Genomic DNA, 27,217 nt, shown 5'->3' with positions numbered 1-27,217 from the left:
AGATTAAAGGAGAGAAGGAAGGTAAGCAAAGCCTCCAGCACAGGACTGCCTGTGGGTGGCTGAAGCACTCTTTCTTCTTCCTCAGAGAACAGCCCCCCAAGCAAGGACTGAGGAAGCACTGTGAAACCAGTCGCTCTGAATCATTTCTCACCAGCTCCCTCCTCTCCACTTCGAACCACCGAGAGATGCCCGGCAAGCTGTGGGTCAGGGTCAGCGTGGTGCGCTCGATCCACAGGCTCTGCAGGGAGGGTACAGGCAGGTTCAAGCCATGAAGCAATTCTCCCCACGCCCCACCTGCCCACGGGGGAGTCACTGATGAGTTCCCGAGAAAACGGGGCCGGCCCCAGCCCCACTGTGAGCACTGACCCTGCTCCCCTAGATGCATTCACCTTGAATTCATTCTCCTTGTCCTTGGGGCCTTTGTGGAAAGGCCGGTCATACCGGAACCTCCTGACGTTGTTGACGCGGTAGAAGCTCTTGACGCGGTCCGGGACCCTGTCCATCTGCAGGACGTCTACGTACTCTGGGATGGGTGTCACTGCATAGATCTGCAGGTCTGGGCAGGAGGTGAAGGGAAACTGGACGTGAAAGAGAGACGGACCTGAGTGGCTGACCCCTGTCACCGCCGCCAAGGAAGAGGAGACCAACAGAGCCCTTCAAAGGGCAGCAGCAGCATTTCAAAGAGCAGATGGGACCAAACACGGTTTGGCTGACTCTCCCTATCCAGCCCCGCCCCGCTCCAGCAGTGAGTGCCGAGCCCTCAGCCAAGGTGAGGTGGCGGCAGCCAGCGGTTCCCTAGTGCCCCTTTAAGAAGGAAGGGAAAGGGGTCAGGAGGATACCCCATAGGAACGAGAAAGGTGCAAGGGCCTAGGCCGGCCCACTGCAGGTAAACTGCACGGTCTTCACTGCCAAACAACATTTTAACAAGATACTCTTTAGGATCTTTGTGGAGAGCAAACATGGGCGTCTGCCTGCCCTCTTCTCTCTTAAAGAGACGTGGACTAGCTTGCCACAGCCACGGTGACTGTCATGGAAGCTGAGTACGGGGAAGGAGGGGCAGGCTGGTGTTTGCATTCAGACTTCCAAGTGCTCCCAAGGCAACAGGAATTCCCCATCTCCTCCCCCACCCCTCTGCCCTATCCCCCGTGCCTCAGTCCTGACAAAGGCTCGAGGTATTGACAGACACACGTGGGAGTGGAGCATCCCTGTGGATACTGGGAAAATCCACAGTGTCTGCAGCTGGGCGCCAGGAGACCCTTCACGGGTAGGGTGGGGACTAAGGTGCTGGCAGTGGCCCACCGGAGGGATAAAAGCTAGCTGATGACCAGGCCCCCCAGGCTAAGGGCATGCCCCTGCCTCCTCTGTGAGGCTCAAGTGCCCTGTTAAGGGTCGGTGAGTGATGTGGCACCCTCTGCTTTGGGACTTGGGGGGTAACCTGGCTTGTACGGCCAACAGCGTCACAGAGGGGCAACCGACTGGGTGGGCCTCCCCTCCCACGGTCCCAGCCCTCTTCCCCTCCATGGGTCAAAAGATACACTGGGCGTCGCACTGCAGGATGGCGTCGTCAGGGTGGTTGGGGTGCTGCATGGCGACGGCCTGCGGGAACTCGCTGAGCATCCTCTGCTGGAAGGCCTCCAGCCTCTCGTAGTCGTGGCCCCGGCACACGTACTCTTTGTTCTGCCACAGAGGAGAGAGCACATGCCATGCCTCGCCTGCCCACCCTCAGCTCCTCAACCTGAGAGCCCCTGGGGCAGGCCTGGGGCACAGCACTCTGCCCTCTATGCTGCCCTAAGGGAAACCACGATCAAGAAGGGTGAGGGACAGCAGTGGTGTGGTGTGGTGTGGCAGCTGGGGTGGAAGCTGCAGAAAGTTTATGGTGGCGGGAGGGAGGGCTTTTCACATGGGAAGGGACGCTAGTGGGGGGACGAGGTTGGGTCCTGGAAGGTCCACCTGGTCAGTGGAGTAGAGAAGTGGGGGTCAATCTACGTGCATACAGTGACAACCAGGGCAACAAGCCAAGACAGGAAAAGGCACTACTAGAAGGAAGGTGCTTATGGAGCACTGGTGGGAGGCGACGAAGGGGCTGCTGGTGTGTGTCCACGAGTACCGCTATGGGAGCCACCAGATAATTTACAACAGGAAGGTGGTAAGATGCGTGCTTTTGTAGGATGACTTGTCAGCTGGGAGAAGCAGTCTAAATGCTGCCCAGTGCCTCGCGGGCATTTATCAACTCCTCTAGCAGCAATTCCCCTGCAACCATGTCCGCAGACCATCATTCCAACTACACACTTCTTAAGACTTCACGTTATGTCATGTTTGGTTTGGGTTAGGTCTCAGTTTTCCTCTCTGCGGACTGAAGGCACCCTGAACCCTTCTGCTCTGCCTGCCTCACGGCTGGTCCAGAGTGCGTGGCTGGAGGGGGCTCCTCGGAAGCCCTCTGGTGACCTCTGTCTGCCTCACCAGATTCACTGCAAATGGTGTTAGGCATTGATGTGTCTTCAGAGGGAGGAAGAGAGAGGTTCCACAAGGCCAGCCCTATGCTTCTTGGTAGAGGAGTTATCACAGGCTAGGCCATGGGTGATCTCAGCCTTTTTTAAAAAAAGTTTTTTATTTTGTGTTGGAGTGTAGCCAATTAACAATGTTGTGATAGTTTCAGGTAAACAGTGGAGGGACCCAGCCATACATATACACACATCCGTTCTCCCCCAAACTCCCCTCCCATCCAGGCTGCCACATAACACCGAGCAGAGTCCCTGTGCTATACAGTATAACCTCAATTTTTCTGGAATAGGATTTTTGCCCACTTTTCACTTTTTCTCTTACTATGGGAGAACTCAGGTAAGGTTTGGCCACATGTCCAGATGGACCAGAATGCAAGGGCAACAGTGGAAGGAAAGTCAAGGTCAGGGGAAGCAGGCTGGCCTCCCCAGTGGAACAGACCAGTAGTCAGAGACATTTACAAGCTCTTTGCTTGATAAGCAGAACTGACAAAGAAGGTTAATTGTGAAGAACTGGCCTTTTCATGCAAAATGTACAATCCTCGTCAGTGTCTGTTCATGGGCAAAATGAAGAGAAAAAGAAACTCCCCCAAGACGGGAGGGCTGGATGTTTTCCTGTCTCCATGCAGATTAGCAGATAATCACATTTGTGAAGCAACACGGGCAGATGGTCCAGAGGATTCAAGCTGACAGAGCTGGAGTAATAGACGGTCCTCTGTGTTCAGAGAAGGTCAAAGAGCAGCCTAGTGCTCCGGGGAGGACCCAGCAGGAGAACGGCATAGCACATTGACCTTGAGGCTAGCTGTTGGTTTCCAGTCTGCTCAGGCGAGAGTCCCAGCAGCCCCACGTAGGACGGATCTGGCTGCCACTGCTTACCCCTCTGTCCTTGCCATTTACAAGGCGAACGGCTATCTCTGCTGGCCTTATTCCCTCTGCTGCAGATGAACTGAGCAGCTAAGGGAGCAGGGAGAGCATGCGGCCAGGCCAGGCAGTCCCGTATGCCTGCAACATAGCTCCTGGTGTGGAGATGAGGATGGACTGATGAGTAACGTTTCCTGGTTATTCTTCCTCTATCACTGGCACCCTTGAAACCACGTTTGAATATTTAGACTGTAACCGGCTCAGATGCAGATTTTATGCCAGGTCCTACCTGTCAGAAAGCTCTCAGAGCCCTAAAACACTGATGCTCCTTGTGACGTGAGCATGGGAGGTTGGAGCCAGGTGGAACCATGGTGGAGACTTCCTTGCTCGACAGGGACAGAAATGGGGCACACCAGTGCTTGATTTTGTAAGACTCAAAACAACGATGTTTTGGAGTAAAATCTAGTTGATTTTGTTACAAATCGTGGGACTAAACAAGGAGAGTAAAATGGCGATAAAGCATAACTTGCAAAGATAAAATGAGAAAGAAGTTACAAGACTAGAATCATTAGCTTACTGAAGGGCTTTCTAAAGATGCTTTTGGTTCTGAGAAAGAAAGTCAGTCACTCAGCCATGTCTGGCTCTTTGCGACCCCATGGACTGTAGCCTGCCAGGCTCCTGTGTCCATGGAATTCTCCAGGCAAGAATACTGTAGTGGGAAGCCATTCCCTTCTCCAGGGGATCTTCCCGACCCAGGGATTCTTGCACTATTCCTCCTTCTGCTGACCTCTACCCCCACTAGTGTTGTATGATCTATACAGATGGGGCAACACACATGCCCCCTCTGATAAGCCTGGGCTGGATGGTCCTAGAGAGTGAAGGAGGTCCAGCAGCCTGCAGAGAGCCTCTACTGAGGCACGTTCCGCTACTAGCAACCCTTCTGTGGAACAGAATTCGAGCTTTCTGGGGATCACAGTCAGGCAGGTTGTGTTTGCTGTCCCTGTCACTATTACTAATTCCTACAGAAATCATTTTTCTTCTTAGCCTAGACTAATTACCGCCCAGGAAATGTGCATGTTGACCTGCCTTATATCCAAAATGTGGTCAGCCTGGACTCTGTCACTTAGCAGACTGGCTTCTTTTTAAAAGAAGCCATTAAGTTCTGCTGACCTTCAATGAGATACCAAGCTTATTACTGCTCCTTGGCTAAAGCAATTTCTCCAGTAAGATAGGATCCCAAGAACATCAAAGGAATCCTATGAATTTTCCTAGCAGCTTCTTGAAACTTGTAGACACTGGACCTTAGTATGATATTGGAGCTGGGGACAATCAGAGCTAATCTGAGGTCTCAAATGCAGCCTCTGGGTCCTTCCATCAGCAAGGCTTCATTTAGGGCATCTGAGAACAGCTACTTGTGGGCTACAGCCTACAAGCCCAGGCTGACTCCTCTTGGAGCCTCTGGATTGTGCTAAATAAAAACCAAAAACAATCACAACTGTTCAACTGGTGTCAGTATGTCTGTGCTCAGGCAGTCCTTCCACTCTATTTAAATCGCTGCCCAGCCTTTCCAGCAGCGGTGGAGCAAAATGGCTGTAGTCACCATGGGCCAGGGAACTGGCTGCCTTGGAAAGGCCTTCTTCCCAAGCCAAACCCAATGTTTGGTTTGCTCCGCAAACCCCAGGAGCAAAAGGGACTATCCTCAAAAGGGAGATCTCTCAACTCAGTGATTCTCCACCCTGACTGTGAAGCCTACTACTGAGGTCAGGGCTGCACCGATGTCCTGTCTGGCAGAGAATAGTCACAACGGAGGATTCTGGGCCCTGGAAACAGAAGGTGGAAGGTTTCTAAACATTATCTACGGGATATTCTCAAACCCTGGTAATTTCCTGCAGGATCCTGGTTGATTTGGTAAGAAAACCACTCTCATATATTTCAGGTAGCTGCAAAACAGTTTAACTGCAGACAGAGTCTAAAGTTGGTACCCAGTTCAGTCAAATAAAGCCAAACACTCTGGTCAGTCCTTCGTAAGAAACTATTCAGTGCAATAGGAAAAAAGGTTAAAAAAGAAAAAAACCAAACAGATTATAAATTATGTGTAAAATATGACCGAAGTTCTTGTGACTACCTGAGTGGACTCACCCGAAGGAAGAAAGGAAACTTCCGGCCATAGAAGCCGACCCGGAAGAACTCGGGCTCCAGGCGCTGCTGCTCCATGATGTTGTCGTAGTAGCTGGCCTCCATTTTCTGTGAACGAGAAAGGCAGTTGCCTGTAGCTTGGCTTGACTGCTAGTGCTGTGTCCAAAGCAAGTTCTCCCAGGCCTAAGCAGACACTGCCTTTCGGAAAGAGAACGTGGTGACTCAGTCTAGATAAAAAGTGAGCCCTCAGCCACGATCAACCCCTCACCAGGGAGCTGCCGGATGGAAAGGAAGCCTTCCCTCCCCATCATCACCTGGAGGTGGGGCAGCCCCGAGAGGCTGCTCAGACTCTTCTGCCCAGTGAGCAGACCCAGCCCCACAGACTCAGGCTTCCTGTACTTTCAGGGGCACACGTTTAACATGGACTTCCTCCTTTTTGTTCAGGAATTTCTGGTTTTGATGATACTCACTGCACCAGCTGACAGTAAGTGTTGCCTACAGGTGACACCATCAGTCCATCCGCATTGCTCCAGCTCATTTACCATCTGACTCAAGATGCTAACGAAATGAGGAAGGCTTAGTTACCAGAGTCACTGTACTGGTCCCAATTTCGGAGATTTTAAACTTTAAAAGTGGAACTACTATCCATGATGTCTGGCATTACCAAGGTTGGTGAGTTTTTTAGTCTTGGCTGACCTGGCTTCAGATTGAGAAAAACTCACGGAAATTTGACTGAGAAGATGTCCCTAATGCCTTCAATCAAGCCAGCCTGCCAGGGAGCAGTGACCTTCAAAGACCACAGCAAAAATTTACTGGTGTAGAACCTCATCTATTATACAGAGCCTGATCAGGATCAGGGGACACACTGACAAGGGTGCAGGAGGCGGATGAACTGACTTCTCTTTGCCAAAGACTTAACCAGCTATTATGATTCAAAACCCAGCACCAGAAACAAGGAAAAATTTGGTGGAGACCTTCAAAGTCCATTTCACTTAATTCTGAATATTTTGCATCAAACACAGGAAGAACTTTCTTTACTTGGATGCTTAGGAGTGACCACAAGCCAAGGCAGGGAAACACTAAGATGAGGCATATCTGAACGAAATTATTTCAGGAGAAGCTTCTTCTTGGACTGCCACCTCCTCCTTGAACCACCCCCACCCTATCCTGCATATGCTGTTGCTCCCTTCCTTGAGCACCAGGGGCCCTTGGGGTCTGGATCATGCAGTCATCTGTCAGGTGTGTGTCTTGCATCTTGAGAGCAGGAACCTTGGCTTCTGCTTCTCCTGCACTGTCCACAGCACTCAACTCAGTGCTGAGTTGCTCAGTCAGTGCTCCCTTAGAAGCTGATGCCAGAAAAACATGAACGCTGCCAGTCAGGGCTGGGGCAGGGGGAGGGGCGAAGCTCACCCGAATCCAGCTGAGGCTCTGATAGTCGTAGAGGCTCTCATACTGACATGCCAGCTCCCTGCACAGTGGGATCCCGAACTCCCAACTCTGCAACAGAAACAGGAACGAGGCTTTAGCACCGCAGGCATCCTCAGAATGGTGCAAGCCTTGCCAGACATATCAGAAGGCACAACTAAAGGCCTCCAGCAACTCATATGTCACAAAGAACACATTCTCAAATCCCATTTGTGGAGAACACACAGAATTATGACACTCTGGCTCAGGGCACAGCTTTCAGGTTTTTACTCAAATGTTTCCCCCTCCAAGAGGCCTCTTTATGACTACCTTGTCAAGGACAAGCACCCACCCTATCTATTCTCTTTTCATTACTCTGAAGCTATCTTCTTTAAAAAGGCATTTGCTTTTAAAAATTGAAATATTGTTGATTTACAATACTATGTTAGTTTCAGGTATAAAGTGATCCAGTTATATAAATAAGACTATATACATATATAAACACATACACACACATATATATTTTCCTTTTTAGATTCCACTATAGATTATTGTAAGATATTGAATGTAGTTGTCTGTGCTATTCAGTAGGTCCTTGCTGTTTATCTATTTTCCCAAACTCCTAATTTATCCCTCCTCCACCCTTTCCCCTTTGCTAACAGTAAGTTTGTTTTCTATGTCCATGAGTCTGTTTCTGTTCTATTAATAAGTTCATCTGTATAATTTCTTAGATTCCACACATAAGTGATATCATATAGTATTTATCTTTCTCCGACTTGCTTCACTTACTGTGACAATCTCTAGGTCCATCCATGTTGCTGCAAATGGTGGCATTTCATTCTTTTTAATGGCTTAGTAATAGTCCACTGCATATGCCTATACACACACACACCCCACACATCTTTATCCATTCATATACTGATGAACACTTAGGGTGCTTCTAGGCCTTGGCTATTATAAATACCGCTGATGTGAACATTAGGTGCATGTATCTGTTTGATTTCGAGTTATTTTCTTCTCTGGATATATGCCCAGGAGTGGGACTACTGGATCATGTAACTAAAACGTACTCTGTCTTCAGTTTTTTAAGGAACCTCCATATTGTTCTCCAAACTGGCTGCACCAGGAGGGTAGGAGGGTTCCCTTTATCCACACCCTCTCCAGAATTTATTATTTGTAGACTTTTTGATGATGGCCATTCTCCCCAGTGTGAGGTGATACCCACTGTACATTGTTATGATTTGTATCTTTAATAATTAGTGGCATTAAACATCTTTTCATGTGCCTGTTGGCTATCTGTATGTTTCTTTTGGAGAAATGTCTATTTAAGTCTTCTGCGCATTTTCTCATTGGGCTGATTGCTTTTCTGATATTGAGCTCTATGAGCTGTTTGTACACTTTGGAAATTAAGCCTTTGCCAGTTGCATAGTCTGAAATACTTTCTGCCAGTCCATAGGTTATCTTTTTGTTTTGTTTATGGCTTCCTTTCCTGCGCAAAAGCTTCTAAGTTTGATCAGGCCCTATCTATTTTTGCTTTTATTTCTTTTGCTCGAGAGACTGATTGAAGAAAACATTGCTACAATTTATGTCAGAGAATATTTTGCCTATATTCTCTCCTAGGAGCTTTATGCTGTCACATCTTACATTTAAATCTTTAAGCCATTTTGAGTGTATTTTTGTGCGGGAGTGTTCTAACTTCACTGGTCCCCATGTGGCTGTCAAGCTTTCCCAACACCAAATTGCCAAAGAGATTGTCTTTTCTTCATTGTATATTCTTGCCTCCTTTGTCAAAGGTTAATTGACTGTTGGTATATGGGTTTATTTCTGGGCTAAGAAGTCTTTTTTTTACGTTGTGCTAGTCATAATTAGATGAAAAGCTGCATGAGGGCAGGGACTCTGTTTATATCCTTTATCTTCAGAGCCTAGAACCAGGCCAGGCATGAGCAGGTATTCAATCAAGATTTATTTAATGAGTTAATGAAGGAAATAATGACTTTTAGGTTAAGATGTTTAACCTTAGAAAGAAGTATGGAAGCTAAGAAGGAAGTAGCTACCCCAGGACTTGGCAGTAGGTCCGGCAGTCTCCTTTATGGAAATCTTCTGCCCTTTAGAGTAGGCTCCAGACGACCCTTGTCCAATCAGGCCTCAGGCAGTTTCTGTGGTGTGGCTCCTATTATGGTGGCAGGCCATCTAATGGCAGCTTTCACCAAGGGGCAATACTGTCCATTTCCTCCTCTTTTTAATATAGCGCTTTCTCTCGTAGGGAGATTGGGAATCAAAGGTTTGCTTGGTATTTTAGACAGGCTCTTCTCCCCAACTTCTAAATACTAATTAAAATTTTTTGTTATAGGAAAACTTTAAGCATATGGAAACACAGAAGTATGAAGCCCTAGGTACTCATAACCCAGCCTCAACCATGACCAACTCAGAGTCAGTTTTGTAGCAGATCTCAGACATCATGTAATTTCACCCATCAGGGTTTCAGTATGAATGTTTAATAAGGACTTTATTAAAAACATAGATTTGAAATAGCATCAGGGAGAAGGACAACACTATTTTATTCAGGACTGTGTTTCCTAAAAAGACCACATTATTTCTATCCTTTGAAGAAATTAATGCAATATGGATTGACCTGCAGGACCAATTAAAAACGTTGAAACAAACCAAAGAGAATTTTAAATAGACCCTGATTCTCTGCTCCAATACAGTTCCTCTGCCTCAGGGAGCTAGAAAGCCTCTTGTGCCCCCACACTGCAGCTTTAAAGGGGCATGTGTCTGTCCTCTCTCTGGCTCCAAGTGCTGCTTGGGCAGGTTTTAGTGAAGGGTCTGCCTGGCAGGCAGTTCCACAGAGCCTGGCTAAGCAGTGTGTGTGCAGATAGCCAGCCAGCCTGCAAGGAGCGCCCCATGGGGAACTGCTCACTTAGGTGCTGATGGCCTCACGTGAGCCTCAGGGCGCTCTGCCTGCTCACACAGCAGCTCCTAGGAAAGCCGATTCCTCTCCTACGAGGATCAGTGCTTATCTGCCTCGCTGGCACCTTTGTCCTCATTTGTAGCCTTGCTGCTCCAAGCCTGCACCCACATCCCACCCAAAGGGTGAGCTTTGAGGGTTGTGCTGGAATACTGGGGGTTCTGAGAGCAACCTCAGAGCACAGAGAGGGAACGCTCAGCAGGTATGATGCATATCATCTACCTCTTTTCTCTTGCCAGAAAGGCAGGAGGCAAAGCAGCCCACAACTCCTAACTGGTGTCTCAAATCCAGTCACATCCACCCACCTGGGCAGACGTGTGTTTGTACATCCATGCTGCCCTCACTCACAGGAACGGAAGCTGCACTCACTTGGCTCACTCTGCTCAAACTGGAAAGGCAGGCAAAAGCCAGGACTCCAGACAGGCAGTCTCTGCACTTCTGTTTACACACAATGTATCAGAAGTAACAGATCTGTCCTTCCTTCCAAGGAGTGTGAGCAACAGCAGCCCTCGCAGCAGAGCCCAAGCCCACCCCCATAGGGAGGGCTGGTTCATACCTGATGGTCTGTGTGCCAGATAAGCAGGGGTTCCCTTCCTATCTGCTCCCTCTTCCCTGGGATGAAGGACTGCCTCCCATCTTCTCATCTTCCCTTCATTCTTTTAACTCCCATCTGGGCACACCCTTTGGAATGTCCCTCTCTCCTTGTCTGGCCTGGGAGAGCTGACCTCTGTGACCACAACCCAATTCACCTTGGCCCAGGTTCCTAGGCTGACCACCTTACCACTGGAGGGGATGACCCAGGGCGAAGCTGTGGCTATGAACTGGACTTCTGGTTCAGTCCTTCTAGATACTCAGGGGAGAAACATGGGACCAAAGGAGATGGGGTCATCTGTATGTGGTGGGTAACAGAGAGACTAGGAGGAGTGGGAGGAAAGTGGCTGTGAGGCAGGCTGTACTAGAAGTGCTGAGGTCAAGAACTTAAAATTGCCTGTCCCCGCTCCCTTGCAGTCTTCTCTCTTCCTGCCCTCCTCTGACTGCCAAACTCACTTTCCTCCTGGCACTGAGAACCATATGGAAGCACTTTTTCTATATCAGCCAGGGTTTGCTTTTTTGGAGCTTTTAGAAAAAAAGCCCTGAATGCTTTCAAGAGAATGGGTTAGCCCTATCCACTGACTCCATCAGGTATGGAGGAACAGAAACAGAAAAGTCACACCTTCTAGGAGAAGGCCTCCAATAAATACCCTGTAAGGATGAGCTCATGGAAGGGCTCACTGAGTGGTCTGTACTGAGCACAGAAGTGGCTCCCCCAGCAATTCACAGCAAAGGTAGAAGGACTGGGAGATTCCTGAGAAGGTGGCCTATGGAGCCTCCCAGTCCTTCTCCCCTTCCTGCTCATTCACAATACTCAGGCAGGCTTTGCATTACCCTCCCTTGTCCATGTTGCTGCTGTTGTGGTTCAGTTGTTAAGTGGTGTCTGACTCTTTTGCAATCCCAGGGATAGTAGCCCATCAGGCTCCTCTATCCTTGGGACTTGCCAGGCAAGAATACTGCAGTCGGTTGCCATTTCCTTCTCCAGGGGATCTTCCCAACCCAGGGATCGAACCCATGTCTCCTGCATTGGCAGGCAGATTCTTTACCACTGAGCCACCTGGGAAACCCTTCCCTTGTTCATACTTAGCATTAAACCTGCTTTCTTAACACTATTGTAGTGTAGAGTGAAAGGGGGACCATGAATGCTCAAATGATCCACAGGTAGGCTCAATCAGATAAGCACAGCTCTTCTCTGTGTTCTATGCTCATGGAAAGAAGAGACCTAATATACTAACAGCACTCCTGCACACTCACACCATGCTTACGCCAGTGCTTCCGAGCTGGGAGGGCTCACTGGGCACATGGGTAGGTGGCAGCTCCAGGTAGACTGCGTGCCAGGAAGACAGACCTACAAGCATGCTGGCATGGAGCCCTCAGTTCACCTCTGGACCAGCAAGGAGAGGATGCTCTGGGCTGGCTCCGTCGCTCAGTCATGTGTGGCTGGCTGAGAGCAAGGCATGGATCTCCTTTCTGGGCTGGGTGGAATGAGAGCTCCTGAGGTTTTGGACCAGTTCCTACTTACCAGTGCATTCCCTAACGTGGGTGGATGTTTTTGACAAACAGAAATCTCCCATGCTGTGTAAACCTGATGAATGTTTTCTGAGTTATGGGCAAAAGGTATTAACGTTTTAATCTTTTTTATGATGAAATAACTCATTAAAAATTTTTTTTCATTCAAGTCTGGTGTTCAGCCACCATAGTTACCTGCATGATCCTAGTTTAGCTGTCTAAGATGTGCTCAAAGCTGAGTAATGAGGGAACAGCTTCAACAAGTTACACCAACCTAGCCTTTCCAGTGTATGGGGCACACCCAACAGCAGGTGGTCAGAGGGCCCCATATGGAACTCTCTCAGAGACTGGAGCAGGATGGTAGGGAAGTTCCAAGGAAGTCTGAACCAATGCTGACAATGCCTGCTAATTCCAGAGAGTCAAGTTTAACAGGGGACAAGCCTGTGAGAGGAACCTGGATGGTGTTTTAAGGAAGAGAGACCCAAGACAAGAACATGGACAGGAGGCAGTATGGGCCTCCTTCGGCTGTGGTTAAAATCCATGCATTTTTATGGCTCACATTTTCTATGGTGGATCAGAATGCTACCAGTAACCTAAGCAACTCTGATACACACAAGCAGGGGGCCCAGAAGCCCCTGACCTTGGAGCATTAGTATTTACAGATTTGCAAAGCTGGCATGTGGGGTTGTCTTTTACACCCTCAATTTGTGACTGGCTTCCGAGCCACAGAATTAAGCTGTTATTTTTTCCCCTAGAGAAAGTCATGCTGCCTCCAAATCCAATGCATGCACATGGGCACCCACCTCCTCACCAGCCCTCACAGCAGCCTCTGCAGCTGCTGCCACCCCTGCAGGTTAAGGTGCCACGGAGCCCAGTCGGGGCCGAGGCGCTGCAGCCTCGCCTGGCGACACCCACCTTGCCTTTGCTGAAGTAGTGGATGATCTTGCGGCACAGCCCCTCTTTCCGCTGCCACTCCGTCTGGGGTGGGTAGTGGAGGAACTCCCGCAGGGGCCGCTCCTCCCACTGCAGCAGCTCGCAGTAGAGGAGCAGAGTGAACGCAGCTTCTGTGGGGACAGGCTCTAGCGAGGTCCCGGGGCAGCCAGTTGCCCGGGGACCCGGTGTGCACAGCCCAGGTCAGGGATGCCGGATACCACACCTGAGAGAGGGGCTGTCCAGCCACCCACCAGCCCTTGGCCACAGCATGAAGGGACCTAGTGGACACCATCCTTCCTCAGCCTGGTCACCTGCTCTGGGCTCTGGATAAGCTGTGGCTCAGGTACCCCAGGGTCAGTGCACAGGTCGCTTTGCTCTGGGGCACACTGCCATGTCAGAGAGAGCTCCTGGGTTCCCCTTTGCTCAAGGGACTAGCGCTTCTTTCCCAGCCTTCTCAGAACTGGATCGGAGGGGTGAGCTCTGACAGGCTTTCCTTGGCCATCCCACAGCCAGCCTCCATACCTCCAGCTCCACTTTCTGCCCTCAGCATGGCCCTGGGAATGACCCTTTCTCCTCATCTCGACCATTTCTAAAGGGACCAGAGAGCAGGAGTGTATGGTGATAACTGTGTGAAGGGCTCCACTCATAGAAGAGCTGGGCCCTGGGCAGAGGACTGGTGACATCTCCTGTACCCATGGAACTGCTAGGGAGGGTTTATAAAACAGCTGTAGCTCAATACCGTGGCTTCCTAACTCCCGGGAGTGAGTCACACTGAATTACAGCTGCTGCTCTGGGTCCTCATCACACAGCCTGCTCCATCCTGTTCTATTCGCTTCTTTTTGGTGGGCATCTCCTACTGGCAATTTAATTAGCTTGAGCTTCTGCCTGGCCTTCAAGGCCCCATTCAAATCTGCTCCCCATGACTGTGGAGAATCTCTTTTCTAATTATCTTGTGACCCACTTTCACTTTTAGCCAGGCTTGCTTGCCCACAGCCTTCCCAGGCCCTGCTCACCTCTGCCTCTCCACCTATGCCCTGGCGACCAGCCTTCCTGCCCAGGGACGCACGTGACTCCTCACTGGAGCTGCGAAGCCCTTTCTGACTGGGGACAAGCCTGGGAGGGCCTGCAAGGCCTCTCTGTGGAACGTAGAAAATCATGTGAAATCTTTTTCCTCCCTGTCAATATTCTTTTTAGATGTTATTCCTGAGGCCACCAGAAGCAAGGCTTAGCACCTTCTCTGTCCGAATTCCCGACCTAGCCTCTCAGTCTCGTCCCAGTGCTCTAGGAGTTTAGTAAATGCCTCTATTGATACATGGAACCTTTCAGTCTGTCACTTCACTGCCCCCTCAAAGGGTTGCTGGGATCATGGGTGGAAGTGGATGCAGAGGATGGCAGATTCAGCCCAGTCATTTCAGAGTTAATTCTTGCCAAGCTGTGTCAGGAAAGGTGGAATCTCTGTGAAACACTCTCTAACATCTAACAGAAAATAGGGAAGGAGGTTTCTGCATTTCTACAAATTCATCTCATTCTAGTAACACTGTGGACAAGAGCGGCCTGAATTTCCTGGCCTGTCGCACCACCTGTGGCTCAAGGGCTAAGATATGGTGGCTTGTTACCATGGTTAAGAAGTGGTCATTTTGGGGGGAACTGTGGCACAAGGTGATCACCCAGGGCATGTGTGGGTACACTTGTCTTCCTGACTCAGAGCAGCACTCAGTAAATAGTGTGACAGCTATGTTTTTAAATTTTTTTTTTAGAAAAGGCCTTAGTAATGGATGAAATTGTGATACAGTGAAAGGGCCCCTGTCCAGCCTGTCAGAAAGTCAGGTGCACACTGACAATCTCTCCACTGGGAGCTCAGTGTGGGGCTGCAGGGTGGCTGCAGGGGAAGAGCCCAGACCACAAGGCAGGTCTGCCAGCACGTTCTGGAGGCCCCAGAGTCAGGTGAAGAGCCTGGGCTGTGGCCTCACTCAGCCCAGCTGTGAGGTCCTCGGAAAGGCTCTGCTTGTGAGGAGCAACAAAGAGCTCAGGAGGCTCTGAACCTGGCTCCCGGGATCTGGAGGTCACCCTCAGATGGTGGGAACCAGAGGCAAAGAGAGTGGAAGAACCTCGGCAGCCAGGCACAAGGGCAAGTTCCCCCTGCTTTCTCTCCACCACATGTTACAAAGGAGTTGAGGGCAAGGAGTGAGGGGATGGGCATCGTGGGCACTGACACTCCGCTGACACCTGGCAGGCCCCAGCTCGGAGTTTTCCCCTGTCAGCTGCATGTGTTTGTCCAGTCCTTTCCCGGGAGGAGGCCTGGCTCTCCCTTCCTGCTTACCTGTGTAGTTTTCTGCCTGCAAATGCATGTCACAGAGCTTATGGATATAGCGGATATACATCTCCTCTTTATTAATCTCCGATTTGTAGAAGTTCTGTAAGAGAGGAGGAAGTACACATGAAGGCGAGAGGGGATGCCCCCTCTACAGGCTGAGCTCCAGGCAGATGGCCAAAAGCCTAGGAGTGCTGGACAGGAAGGAGGAGACAGGCCATGGGGGCGGCCAGCACCAGAAAGAGAAGGGGCCAATCATAAGGCAGCCCTGCTGGGAGAAAAACCTCTGGCAGGTCTGCAGGGGTCCTGAATGGTGAGAAAGAGGAAGAGTATCAGTGGTGGAAATGGGATGTCAGGGTTGGTGGGACCTTGCCAAGAGGCCAGGCTACAGCTCTGTCCGAGGAGAGGCTCACTGTATTCCTTTCCCGAGTGGGAATGTGAGTTTCCAGGGACAGGGCTGATGTCCTGATGCAAACCCTTAGGCTTGTAGCCACGTATTACAGAAAGGACAAGGCGATCACAGGGTGGGACAGAAGCCACTCCATGAGGCAGAGAGGAGGAAGAGCCCAGGTTCTCTCACCATCAGGTTAACAGTGCAGCCAATCTTCTTATTCTCTGTCTCCTCTCCTTTCATGCAATCCCTGGAGGGGAGAGCGAAGATGAATGCACCAAGTGGTGCCTCTGGGACAACACAGAGACCTGCAGTGTCCCCGAGGGTTCAGTGTGTCCAAACCCCACAGGAGGATGCTCTCCAACAGAAACTTGTCCACAGATGGGGGTCCCTCCAGGCTCTGGACCCATTCCTAGGGCTCAAATATCTCTGTTCAGCTGGACCCTTGTTCTGGTGGCCGAGTACAGGGCCCAGAGGCTATATCAGGGCATTCAGTAGCACCTACCAACGTCTTCAGTGCATAAGTATGTCAGTAAAGTAGAAGGTTATACACTCAAGTTCCCTGAAGGGACCAGTCATAAGAGCCGTCCTTAAAGGGCAGTTTTCATTTTGTAGGACAGTTTTTAGGAGAAGCCAATACACTCTACTCCAGGGACCCGCCTTCAGAACCCTGTAGCCCAGCAACCATGGCACAGCCGCCACGTAAATCATCTCACTGACTTTTCTCCCTGTGGTGTCCTTCTCATGCACTAGTACTTGGAATCCCCTCCAACTGGGAGGATTTAGGGGTAGCTTCAGCCAGGGCTGAGCTGCATTTTTGCTGAACAGGCTTGGGTGCAGAAGGGGTCACGGCTGGCCTGCCAGACACAGAACACAGAACACTGAGAATGGATCCTCGCCAAAGGAGAGTGGGGACTAATCAAATCCATGCTTCTCTAGCAAGGAGATGAGAGAATGAGGACCAGGCTGTGAATCCAGCAAGAAGCCTCCTGTACACACAGCCACCTGAGTACCAGGTGCAGCCCCCTGGTATCTGCACGAGACACAGCACAGAGAAGACAACTACTGCTTGGGACTGGTGTCCTCTATCATCCCTCCTCATTCCTTATCACCTTCCCCTATAACCTCCCAAAAGGCCCTCTTGGCTCACCTGAACTCTACTGAGAGAACAGCTAAGGCCCCAGTGCGTGGCAGTGTTCCTTTTAGGCTAAGTCAAAAGCCATGATATGACTGAGAAGGCAGGCTTTCAGGAAACAATGGATTACGTGTGATCTCCCAGACTCCACATATCATAAAGATCTCTGAGCTCACACGCTGCCTCCTCTCATCTACACCTGGCCAAGGTCAAGGGACAGAAATAAATGGATTTTACACAAAGAATGGAGGCATGGGAAAACCGGGTACCCTTTGCCCTGGAAAAAAGAAGTGAAAGTCCTCCTGGGTCACAGCTCTGTTGCTGTGCAGTCGCTAAGTCATGTCTGACTCTGCCACCTCATGGGCTGCAGTCTGCCAGGCTCCTCTGTCCATGGGATTTTCCAGTCAAGAATACTGGAGTGGGTTGCCATTTCCTTTTCCAGGGGATCTTCCCAACTCAGGGGTCCAATCCATGTCTCCTGCATTGCAGGGAGATTCTTTACTGCTGAGCCACCAGGGAAGTCCAAACAAGTACAACAGTTCTGCACTGGGTGATATTTCTCTGCCCACCTGCCATACGGCTCTGAGGAAGGTCTGCACTAAGGTTCCCCCTTACTCTGGAGACAGCCCTTCTCCTCCTCTCTGCTGTGCCCATCCCTCTGAGGCTTGACTTTTCTGGATGAAAAGCCAGACGGCTACATGTCCCTATGACACCGCCAAGGTACATGTGCCCATGTATCAGGGGTAAGCCTAGGAAATCCTGGCCTACCCCTGAGAGAAGGCTTTCACCCCTTTCTCCTTGGCTATCAGAAGATTCCTAATGACTGGTGATGGCACACAATACGAGAACAGCCCTGCCTCTTGTGGCCACGTGGTCTCAATTTTAAGGTCAGGGGATCCTCCTGCTGGGGAGAGCATGTGACCAGAGAAGAGGTCAGGTAGGTTCCTGAGAAGATACCTGTAGTCAAGAAGGCGTTCCATGAGGCGGGTGACTGAGGTTACAAAGGAAATGCCGGTCTCGCGCCATGTCTCCTGTTCAACCTTCTCCAGCAGGCTATTGATAGAAGCAAACAGAACGCACAATTCATGAGCCTCCCGGGGGCACCAGAGTAAGGTCCCAGAGCCCGGGGGGCCTGTGGTGGATCTGGAGACGGCAGACTTACCACATGGCAGTCTTACCTGGGGTAGGGCCCAAACAGCTGGGTTCTACTCCATGCAGCAGAAAGCAAAGACAAAGCAATTACTGAATGGACAGCAACAAATGAACACGTCTTCCGTTGTCCTGTGTGAGCTCTTAAGGATGCCCCTGAGCTGAGGGAGAAGCTTCAGAGCCCCAGCCTCTGTAGGAGTACACACTTTGTTCTGAGGAAGCAGCTGAGGACCAGTCCACTGAGGGAGAGACCTGGCTTTGCCAACTGGCTGGCTGCCTCTATCACTGCTCAGAACCATCCTCAGCAAACACGCTGACCAGCCTTTTCATGTAGATCAAGGGTAAGACTGCAATCAGTCTTGAGGGTACAGCATGAAGGACAGAGAGTGAGTCCAAGAGTTATGCCTGGTCATCTCCACTGTCACAGAAGACTTAAAGAGAAAATGGCCAGAGCCAAGAGCTGCATGCCTGGGTCCTTTTCTCACTTGTCAGCCTGTGCTCCTATTATCTCCAGGTAGGCTCTGACTTCTCCAAGGAACCTGGCTTCTGAGATCCTCTACCTTCCCATTGACGATCCCAGGTGCAGGTCTTACTGCTGACCCCTTTGTACACTGACCTGAGCTCCCTGAGGTCATGAGAGTCCCCTAGAGTGGAGGGCTCAGCCAGGGACCGGCAGTGGGGACTCACACCCATAGCCTGGCTGTTGTTGATGCTGTGGTGATGCCAACTGTCTTCCTTGCACAGAGTGTCTAACCTGAGATGGGGCCTCTGAGAGAGGGAGGGTTTCCCAGGTGACCCACGTTCCTAGAGCAAGATGGCAGGATCACTGGTTCTCACCTCTGAGCTGTGTGGGAAAAGCTACTGTGTACACATTTCCCAAACTATGTTCTACAGAGCTCTGGTGTCCTGGGGGACAGAGAGGTGTTCTGTGAGCAAACAAGCATGAAAGTGGTGGATCACTACACCCTCCTCTGAAGAGATTTTTCACACCTTTCTGCATCTTGAAGGCTTTGAGAAGTTATACAATACAGAGCTTTGTTTAATTTTCTTTCACTGAGTCTTTTCTAAACTGATTAGCCCATGATCTACATCCCCCAGTGTACATACACAAACATCTTCTCCTGAACACAAACTGGGAAATGCTGCTCCACGGTTATCAGTGGCTTTCAGTTCTCAGACATGACTCAGAAGAGTTTATGAAACATTTCTTTATCAGGTAATTACTAACTCCAAGTTATTTTTGTGCTTTTTCCTTTGTAGTAAAATCATCAGTGAGTGGCTTAGGAAGAGACTTTGCTTCCTTATTTCCATAATTAGAAACATCTCTGGCCAAAAGAGAAATCCTAGGGATGGATTCATTTTCACAAATTAAAGTTACTTAAGTTTCAAATGAATTCGCATTTTATTGCATGACTCATCAAGGAACAAACTACATATGCAGGGTACAGGAGAAAGACTTCCCCCTCTTGAAACTGGAACGTCTGGGTGGTATCCCCAGACATGCTTCTTAGTGGCCATGCAACTGAGGGCAATACCACCACCTCTCCAAGCTCAGCTGCATTATTTTTACTTATCAGGATACTCTCTGCCCTGCCCACCTCACAGATGTATTGTGAAGATTAAATCAGAAATGTCAACATATTTCGTCCACTGTAAAGTTCTAAGCAAATGTACAGTATAATTAACAGAAAATATGTTATAAGCTTATCTTAAAAATGCTAAAGCTAGAAAATCTCACAGCTAGAAACAATGAGTGAGATGGGAGGGGGCTCTAAAGCTGTAAATGTCTTCACGTTTTGCTTTTCGGGAAGATAAAAAACCCAATTTATTGCCTATGTGGGAGGACCATGGCTCTCCCGAGTCCCTCCTTTAGACTGAGCCCTATAGCTGGGTCCTGTCAGGGTTTGTGGCCCCATCAACTCAGGGCAGAAGCCATACTGGTGGACCTGGGACCCTTGACATTCAGTCAGTACAGCCACCCTGTTTCACAAGTGAAACTGGTCTGGAAAGGGGATATAACTTGTTTAAGTCACAAAATGCATGGTAGTATTTTTCAAGCTGACTGTACAGTCTTACAAAGCTGAGATTTAAACCCCTTCCCCTCCCCAAAAAAGGCCAGCGCTGAGCCCTCATTGAGTCCCTATGAGGTGTTTGCCCAACTAGGATACAGCACATGGTATGAAGACATATGATGATCCTTTTCCTACTGGCAAACCCAAGAGCTCAGAGTTACTATCTGTGTCTACATCTTTCAGTTAATTACGATAATCCCTGAGAGAGAGCCTGCTGTCATGAAGTCTCTTTCTTGTTGACAGAGATGAGCATTGCTACCACCAGCAACAACCTGGGTCTCTCCTGATACCCACGCTCTGAAGCCTGCCCAGAACAGGCTGCACCCCTACCCTTCATTAGCCCACTTCACCCTCTACCCCAACGTGGGGTGCCTCAGGCTGAAGCAGCTTACAGCAGACCGAAGAGCTCCCTGTAGCTCTCATCGCCTTTCCCTTCTGACACCATGCTGTCCAGCTTGTCAATCAGCTCGGCCTCCACCTAGAGGGAAGCAGAGATTTTGTAAACCCGAAATGAGCTCAGGGGAAGGAAGCGAAATCCAGCCCTCTGTGATGGGTAAGGACGCTGGGGAACTGCTTCCTGCTTTTGTTCTTGTACCAAAGATGAAGGTGGGATCTCACCTACAGCACTGGGAAGCCACCCTGTCTCCCCCCATCAGGAAGGCTCCCACTCTGGGGGTTTAAGTAAGAGCTGGAACTTACACGTACATCTCAGATACTCTTTTCCCAGACTAGGGGCAAAAGGCAAGGACTCTCTGGAAAGAGAAGTATTTTGGATCCCAAAGAGGCCTTTGTCAAGTGTTGTTTTTCTTTCTTAAAAATTCTCATTCAAGAGAATTTGTATGTATAAGACATACTTGGTTAGAACTTTACCCTCCGTCAGCCAGTCACAAAGGACGCTTGCTGGGGGCTGGTCCTCACATTAATGGCTGACATTTGTTTGCACTGAGGGAGACGGGTTTCCTTCAGAGATTGTCCTTGAGGAGAAAAGGCTCCATTCTTCGTCCTCACAGGACCTAGAGCCCCTGGACTGCTGCTGCCCCTGCAGCTGCCTTGTCACTGGGGGCACTGCACTTGTTACTGGATTCTTAGACTGTGAGGGGAAGCACTGTGTCCATTCCTAACCCACCAATTTGCAAGGTGGGTTTCAACAGTGCTCAGCCACTTTCCTAATAGGCCTCAATGCATTTACTCTGAAGTGAGAAATTAGTTGTAAAGTGATGTAAGATAAAAAAATCTTTTAAACTGCTCATTAACCTTTGAAATGTGGTCCTGTGCAATTATTTGTATATTTTATATCAACAAAAAATGGCATGGCTCCATTTAATAATGAGCTATAACAAAAGGCATTTCCTCATTCTACACAGGGCCAGAGTCCTAAAGCAATGAAGTAGTAAAAGAATAACTGAATTAGAAAAGTCATTGAAGGCAATTATGGCTTTTGAAATCCTATCAGTGGAAAATGAAAATGGATGAATAAATATGGCCCTTTTATAGCGGTCTGCTACAGCCAGGATGGAGATGGTTGTACATCTACATCTGGCCTCTAATGAGTCAGCTGCTTGAATATACTTTTTAGAAAACACACAAAGTCTGAGGACTGCAGTCCTTGGGATTGAGGTCGTCTGCCTTTCTCTGTGAGGAGAAAAGGCACCAGCAGGGACTTGCCTGGGGTCATGCAAAGTCAGGTAGGGATCTCTTTTCACACACGCAGGTATAGGTTGTGCTTTCCAGAACAGGGCAAAGGTGGGAGGGGACCTGGAGCAGCAGAGGGGACAACGGTGCAAAAATGGGCACAGCCGTTTCCTGGAGTTCTCAAAGTAGCTCCCTGGCCAGCAGCAGCAAGTCACCAGAGATCTTATTAGAAACACAAATTCCCAGGCTCCACTGGATCAAAAACTCAGGGGTTGTGGGGGGTCAGCAATCTGTGTTTTTACAAGCTCTCAGGTCGTTCTGAGGCCTATTCCAGGTTCAGAACTTCTGTATTAGTATGAACTGGTGATGGAAGGATTTAGGAACAGTACTTCCTCACTCTCTGTAGTGCTGATAAAGGGAGAAGTTACTAAGAGAAACTGAGAAATCTAAAACACGACACTAAAGATCAATGTATGCAAAATCCATGTCTTTAGGTTACACAAAATGCTAAGGTCTTCAAATATAACGTCATAATTGGTGATACTGAACATTTCAGGTCTGTGGAGTTACTTTTACTTTATAAAACCAATGTTCTTGAAAAGAAAAGGTCAGTTTTCATTCCAATCCCAAAGAAGGGCAATGCCAAAGAACATTCAAACTACTGCACAACTGCACTCATTTCATATGCTAGCCAAGTAATGCTCAAAATTCTAAAAGCAAGGCTTCAACAGTACATGAATCAAGAACTTTCAGATGTTTAAGCTGGATTTAGAAAAGGGAGAGGAACCAGAGACCAAATTGCCAACATCTGCTGGATCAGAGAAAAAGAGAATTCCAGAAGAACATCTACTTCTGCTTCATTGACTATAAAGCCTTTGACTGTGGAAAATTCTTAAAAAGAGATGGGAATACCAGACCACCTTACCGGCCTCCTGCATTGACTATGCTAAAGCCTTTGACTATGGATCACAATAAACTGTGGAAAATTCTTAAAAGACATGAGAATACCAGACCACCTTACCTGCCTCCTGTGAAACCTCTATGTAGGTCAAGACGTAGCAGTTAATACTGGACATGGAACAATGGACTGGTTCAAAATTGGAAAGAAGTATATCAAGGCTGTATATTGTCACCCTGCTTATTTAACTTATATGCAGAGTACATCATGTGAAATGCCAGCTGAATGAAGCAGAAGCTGGAATCAAGATTGCCGGATATACAGATGACAGCACCCTTATGGCAGAAAGTGAAGAGGAATTAAAGACCCTCTTGATGAAGGCGAAATTTTTATTTATGGAAGGAGAGTGAAAAAGCTGGTTTAAAACTCAACATTCAAAAAACTAAGATCATGGCATCCGGTTCCATCACTTTATGGCAAACAGATGGGGAAAAAGCATAAACAGTGACAGAGTTGGACCATAAAAAAGACTGAGCACCAAAGAATTGATGCTTTCGAATGGTGGTGTTAGAGAAGATTCATAAGAGTCCCTTGGACTGCAAGGAGATCAAACCAGTCAATCCTAAAGGAGATCAGTCCTGAATATTCATTGGAAGGACTGATGCTAAAGCTGAAGCTTCAATACTTTGGCCACCTGATGTGAAGAACCAACTCATTAGAAAAGACCTTGATGCTGGGAAAGATTGAAGGCAGGAAGAGAAAGGGATGACAGAGGACGAGATGGTTGGATGGCATCACCGACTCAATGGGTGTGAGTCTGAGAAAGCTCTGGGAGATGGTGAAGGATAGGGAAGCCTGGTGTGCTGCAGTCCAAGGGGTCGCAAAGAGTTGGACACGACTGATCGACTGAATAACAACGATAACTGATGCAATCATACTGTTCTAAGTGAAAGAAGTCAGTCTCAAGAGGCTACAGTCTACATGATTCCGTTTACATGACATTCTGGAAAACGCACAATGACAGTGATGGAGAAAGGATCAATGGTTGCCACAGGTTAAAGGTAGGGGAAGGGTTTGACTAGAAAGGGGTAGCGAGATGGAAATTTTAGGAATTAGAAAAATTTTTTAAAAATCTTGATTGTGATGGTGGTTACATGACTTTCATGTGTCTGCCAAATTTACAGAGCTGTAAATCCCAAAGAGTGAATTTTACTCTTTGTAAATATAAAAATACATAAATAAAAATTTAAAAATTACTGTTTGCCCTGTCTGTTGTCAGTGTTAGAATCACTCACTCTAAGACCACTGGTTTTCCCCAGAATCACAGAGTTGGCAGGGAGCTTAGAGGGGAGTGATTACAGTCCCCAAGGCAACAGAGAACTCTCCCCTAGAGGACTCCAGGGAGCTTCCGTTTGAGAACCACCAACAGAGAGGACCTCCTCATCTCTGAAAGCAGGCCAGCTTATAGCAAATCACTTTTTGCGAGCAAGCTATTCCTTTTATTGGCTAAAATCGGTGTTACCACCACTGTTTTCTATCTGTTGTTTCTAGTCCTATTCCTTGGAGCTACAGATACAAGGGCAGGGGCCCTCTCCTCCACTTTAGGGGTGGCAGAGGAACGCCCAGAGGCACAGCCTGAAGCCACTCGGTCAGAAACCAAGCACTTATCCCTCATGGGCCCAGCCCTCTGTTCAGGAGTCTGTGAAGTTCTCAGCTCTGAGAAGTTTTCTGGTCTGGGCTCTAGCCACAGAAATGCCTGGACCATACACACTGGGGAACCTCCAGAGAGAAAGGACAACATACTTCTGGGAGTGCCCTCTGAGTGAAGTTGGGAGGTTACAGTCTCAGTCACTCTCTCCTTGATCAGAAAAGTCCTTTCACATGATGCGGTTCCTTTCCTCTGATTCTTCTCTGGTAGCACTTCATGAAGAAAATCCACAAATCACTTCTGGCCAGCAAGGGAGGGAAGCCCTTGGATGGGACTCAAGACGGCCAAGAACTACACTAGAACTACAGCCTGGCCATCTGCATCATGTGCCAGGGCAAAAGAGGTCCATTCTAGGGAAGAGTACCCCTAACACCACCGGGGGGTGGGTCTCACCTGTTTGAAGTTGCCATTTTTCCTCTGCTCCCAGTCCATCATGTCATGAAAGATGGGAATCATGATATTCCGCACTTCAGGCTGTGGGACCAGTGTCACACCCAGGAACGGGCCAATCATTCCCGGAATGAAGTGGATCTTATGTTCACCTGAACAACACAACCCAGCAGATAAAAGTTTATGCTCCAGCCACAGAAGCTTCCCGAGTAGGGCCACAGCACATGATCTGACCTTCACTGGGAGCATTAGAGAATACAGAAAGCTCTCCTCTGTGGGCTTCTGAGATAGTCCCTTCCCTTGGCTTTTTAAGAGTTTGCAGACTAAATTGGCTCAGTCCAGTTGAAAGAAAATTCAACAGACACAAGCTCTTTCCAAAGAATTTGCTGGGAGGTTCTACAAACTATCTGAAAATCATTCTGAGGTCAAAGAGCAGAGTCACTACTCTAGATAGAATAGGACTTCTGAGTACCCTGCAATAGTTTCCAATAGTCTGTTCACAGTATTTACTCAGCAAGGAAAATTCACCAATTTCTACTTAAACACAGTGTACTGACCCTGGGGTTTCTGCCTGTAGCCCAGAGGCATTTAAGTGGTGAGGATGTTCAGTCTGCAAGAGGTCTGAAGTCCACAAGGCTCTTCATCATCAGTGCTCAAATGTGCCTAAGAGTCCCCCTCTTGAGTTAGCAGGAGCCTCCTGCACAGCCGTACCTTGACAGACTGGCTGAGAGACTCTCTACGTGTACCTCCAATCCCACCCCTTGCCTTCACATTGCATTTTTGGTGGTAGCACTATATTTATTCAAACCAGCTTGGCTCAACTCTCAATTTTCTTAATGAGGCCTGTCCATGGGAAGAGTGTGATATGAATTTCCCTGTGACTAGCCTGTCATTTGGGGCATGTTCCCAGAATCCAGGGCCAGTCTTCAAGACTATGGGACAGAACTTTTCTCTTCCTTGTAAAGGTGAAACAGAGTGAACCGTCTTCCAGAGCTCTGTTTTCAGTCCTTCAGAGACTCAGGGGACAAACTGTGGGCCTGTGTAGTGACTGTTAGCATCAAGCAAAATCAGTTCCTGAGAACTAGAAAATATCATTTCCACCAAAAACAATGAGGTAGCAATGGCTTTCTTGGGGGAAATCTGACATGGTTTTTGAATTCTTCCATGTTGAAAGCCTACCTAAGGACCAAGTGTTAGCTAGCCTGGAGGCAGATTCTGCATATTCCAATCTTGGTATTTGGTATAGTGCTGGTCCCTTGTGTTTCTGGGAATTTCAGAATCAACTTCAGGGTGAACATTTATATCTGGACTGTGCTGGATGCAGAGGGTATGAGCACTGAAGCTAGAGAGCTGGTTTGGGGAAATGCAGCCCCACTCAGGGATAGAAGGCCCCAGGGCTGGCAGAAATGCCTTGCATCTTGCTTGCTGCTTCTAGGGTTGTGACTAGGATGACTGACGGAGGACTATGAGATTTTATGGCCATCCTTCCTAAGACTTCAGAGTCATGAGCTTAGTTGAAAGCAGTTCTCATTGGGAAGAACAGCAGCAGCTTCTCTGGCATCCAGGCAGGCCTATCTAAGCAGCTGACAGAAGCAAAGGACAGCCCACCTAGTTACCAGGGCACCCCAAGGATTCCACCAAAACCTGACAATTTCAAGATCCAAAGTGCTGGATATTAGAGAAGCAGCAAAGAGAAGCTGTCGAAAGAAAGGGGACTAAAGTCAGTCTCACCTAGATGCGGCAGTTCCCTTCATACATGCACCTGGCAGCGGGAACCTAGTCTGAATGCCTGAATGCCAGAGACCCAAGGAGGGTTTCAATCTTTGCTGCCCTTGCTCATGTGCTGACTGGGCTTCTGGGCCTGTGACATCTGGACTGGGACATGGACAGCCCAGAGGATCTTATACTCTTAGAGCCTCAGACTTATATTCTTACAGCCTCATCTTCTTTTTCTCCTTTTGACTTTTGTTCTCAAAAAAGGGTCTGTGCATATGTATCGCTGGGGTCTTATTTCTCAGCTTAACTCTCCCTGCCAAGGGCTTTGTGCACATGTGCTACACTATACCATCCATCTGAGGTGTTATGCTAAAGATATGTGAAGATCTCTTGGGTCTGAATTAACATTCATAAAACCTGGAGGAAGTCATTAGTCTTGTAACTTCTTATTTGGCTACACAATATGTGTAAGGGAAGAGTGTGAAGGAAAGACCTACCCAAATTCTGCCACATGCTGAAGAGTTCATAAGCCATCATCACACGCATGTCCCCATACCTGGGAATAGAACACAGGAAGCAACTATTAGCACAAGAAGGTTCAGGAAGACAGGAGGCCAGGATTCAGCTCTGTTTCTAGCGTTTTCCAAAAGACAAAGTCATTCTGCTCTCAGTTGAGCTCTTACACCTGGCTCCTTGGGAATCCACCTCAATGAGAACCTTGTGGACGTCTCTAGGAGCCCCTCCTGGAAACATAACCCCATCTGGGCACATGTAGGAAGATGGATAAGAGACATATGTCTTACTTATCTAGAATTTTCTTCCTCTTGGTGGAAGTAATGATTTCTAGCTGAAGGCTTGGCTGATTTATGAACAGAACTGCCAGGCTAAAATAAGAATTCCACACCTAGAGAGAGA

At 48.6% G+C, this 27,217-nt stretch overlaps 1 protein-coding gene across 1 annotated transcript in view; it reads right to left on the bottom strand.

Annotated features, from left to right (window-relative positions):
• The window catches only part of DOCK3 (dedicator of cytokinesis 3), a 285,077-nt gene that overhangs the window by 18,849 nt on the left and 239,011 nt on the right, over nt 1–27,217 (bottom strand). Inside the window, exons 30-43 of the mRNA XM_052637625.1 lie at nt 27,106–27,206; nt 26,800–26,858; nt 24,590–24,738; nt 20,351–20,436; nt 17,916–17,942; nt 17,695–17,790; nt 15,792–15,852; nt 15,221–15,314; nt 12,883–13,031; nt 6,906–6,992; nt 5,499–5,603; nt 1,536–1,677; nt 390–556; nt 152–238 (exon numbers count right to left, since the gene is read on the bottom strand). Coding sequence (XP_052493585.1) covers nt 152–238; nt 390–556; nt 1,536–1,677; nt 5,499–5,603; nt 6,906–6,992; nt 12,883–13,031; nt 15,221–15,314; nt 15,792–15,852; nt 17,695–17,790; nt 17,916–17,942; nt 20,351–20,436; nt 24,590–24,738; nt 26,800–26,858; nt 27,106–27,206 — 1,410 coding nt within the window. The remainder of the gene's footprint in view (nt 1–151; nt 239–389; nt 557–1,535; nt 1,678–5,498; nt 5,604–6,905; nt 6,993–12,882; nt 13,032–15,220; nt 15,315–15,791; nt 15,853–17,694; nt 17,791–17,915; nt 17,943–20,350; nt 20,437–24,589; nt 24,739–26,799; nt 26,859–27,105; nt 27,207–27,217) is intronic.

This window comes from Budorcas taxicolor, chromosome 1 (assembly GCF_023091745.1).
Source record: "Budorcas taxicolor isolate Tak-1 chromosome 1, Takin1.1, whole genome shotgun sequence".
Taxonomy (NCBI): Eukaryota; Metazoa; Chordata; class Mammalia; order Artiodactyla; family Bovidae; genus Budorcas; species Budorcas taxicolor.
This window is presented reverse-complemented; position numbering and strand designations above follow the sequence as displayed.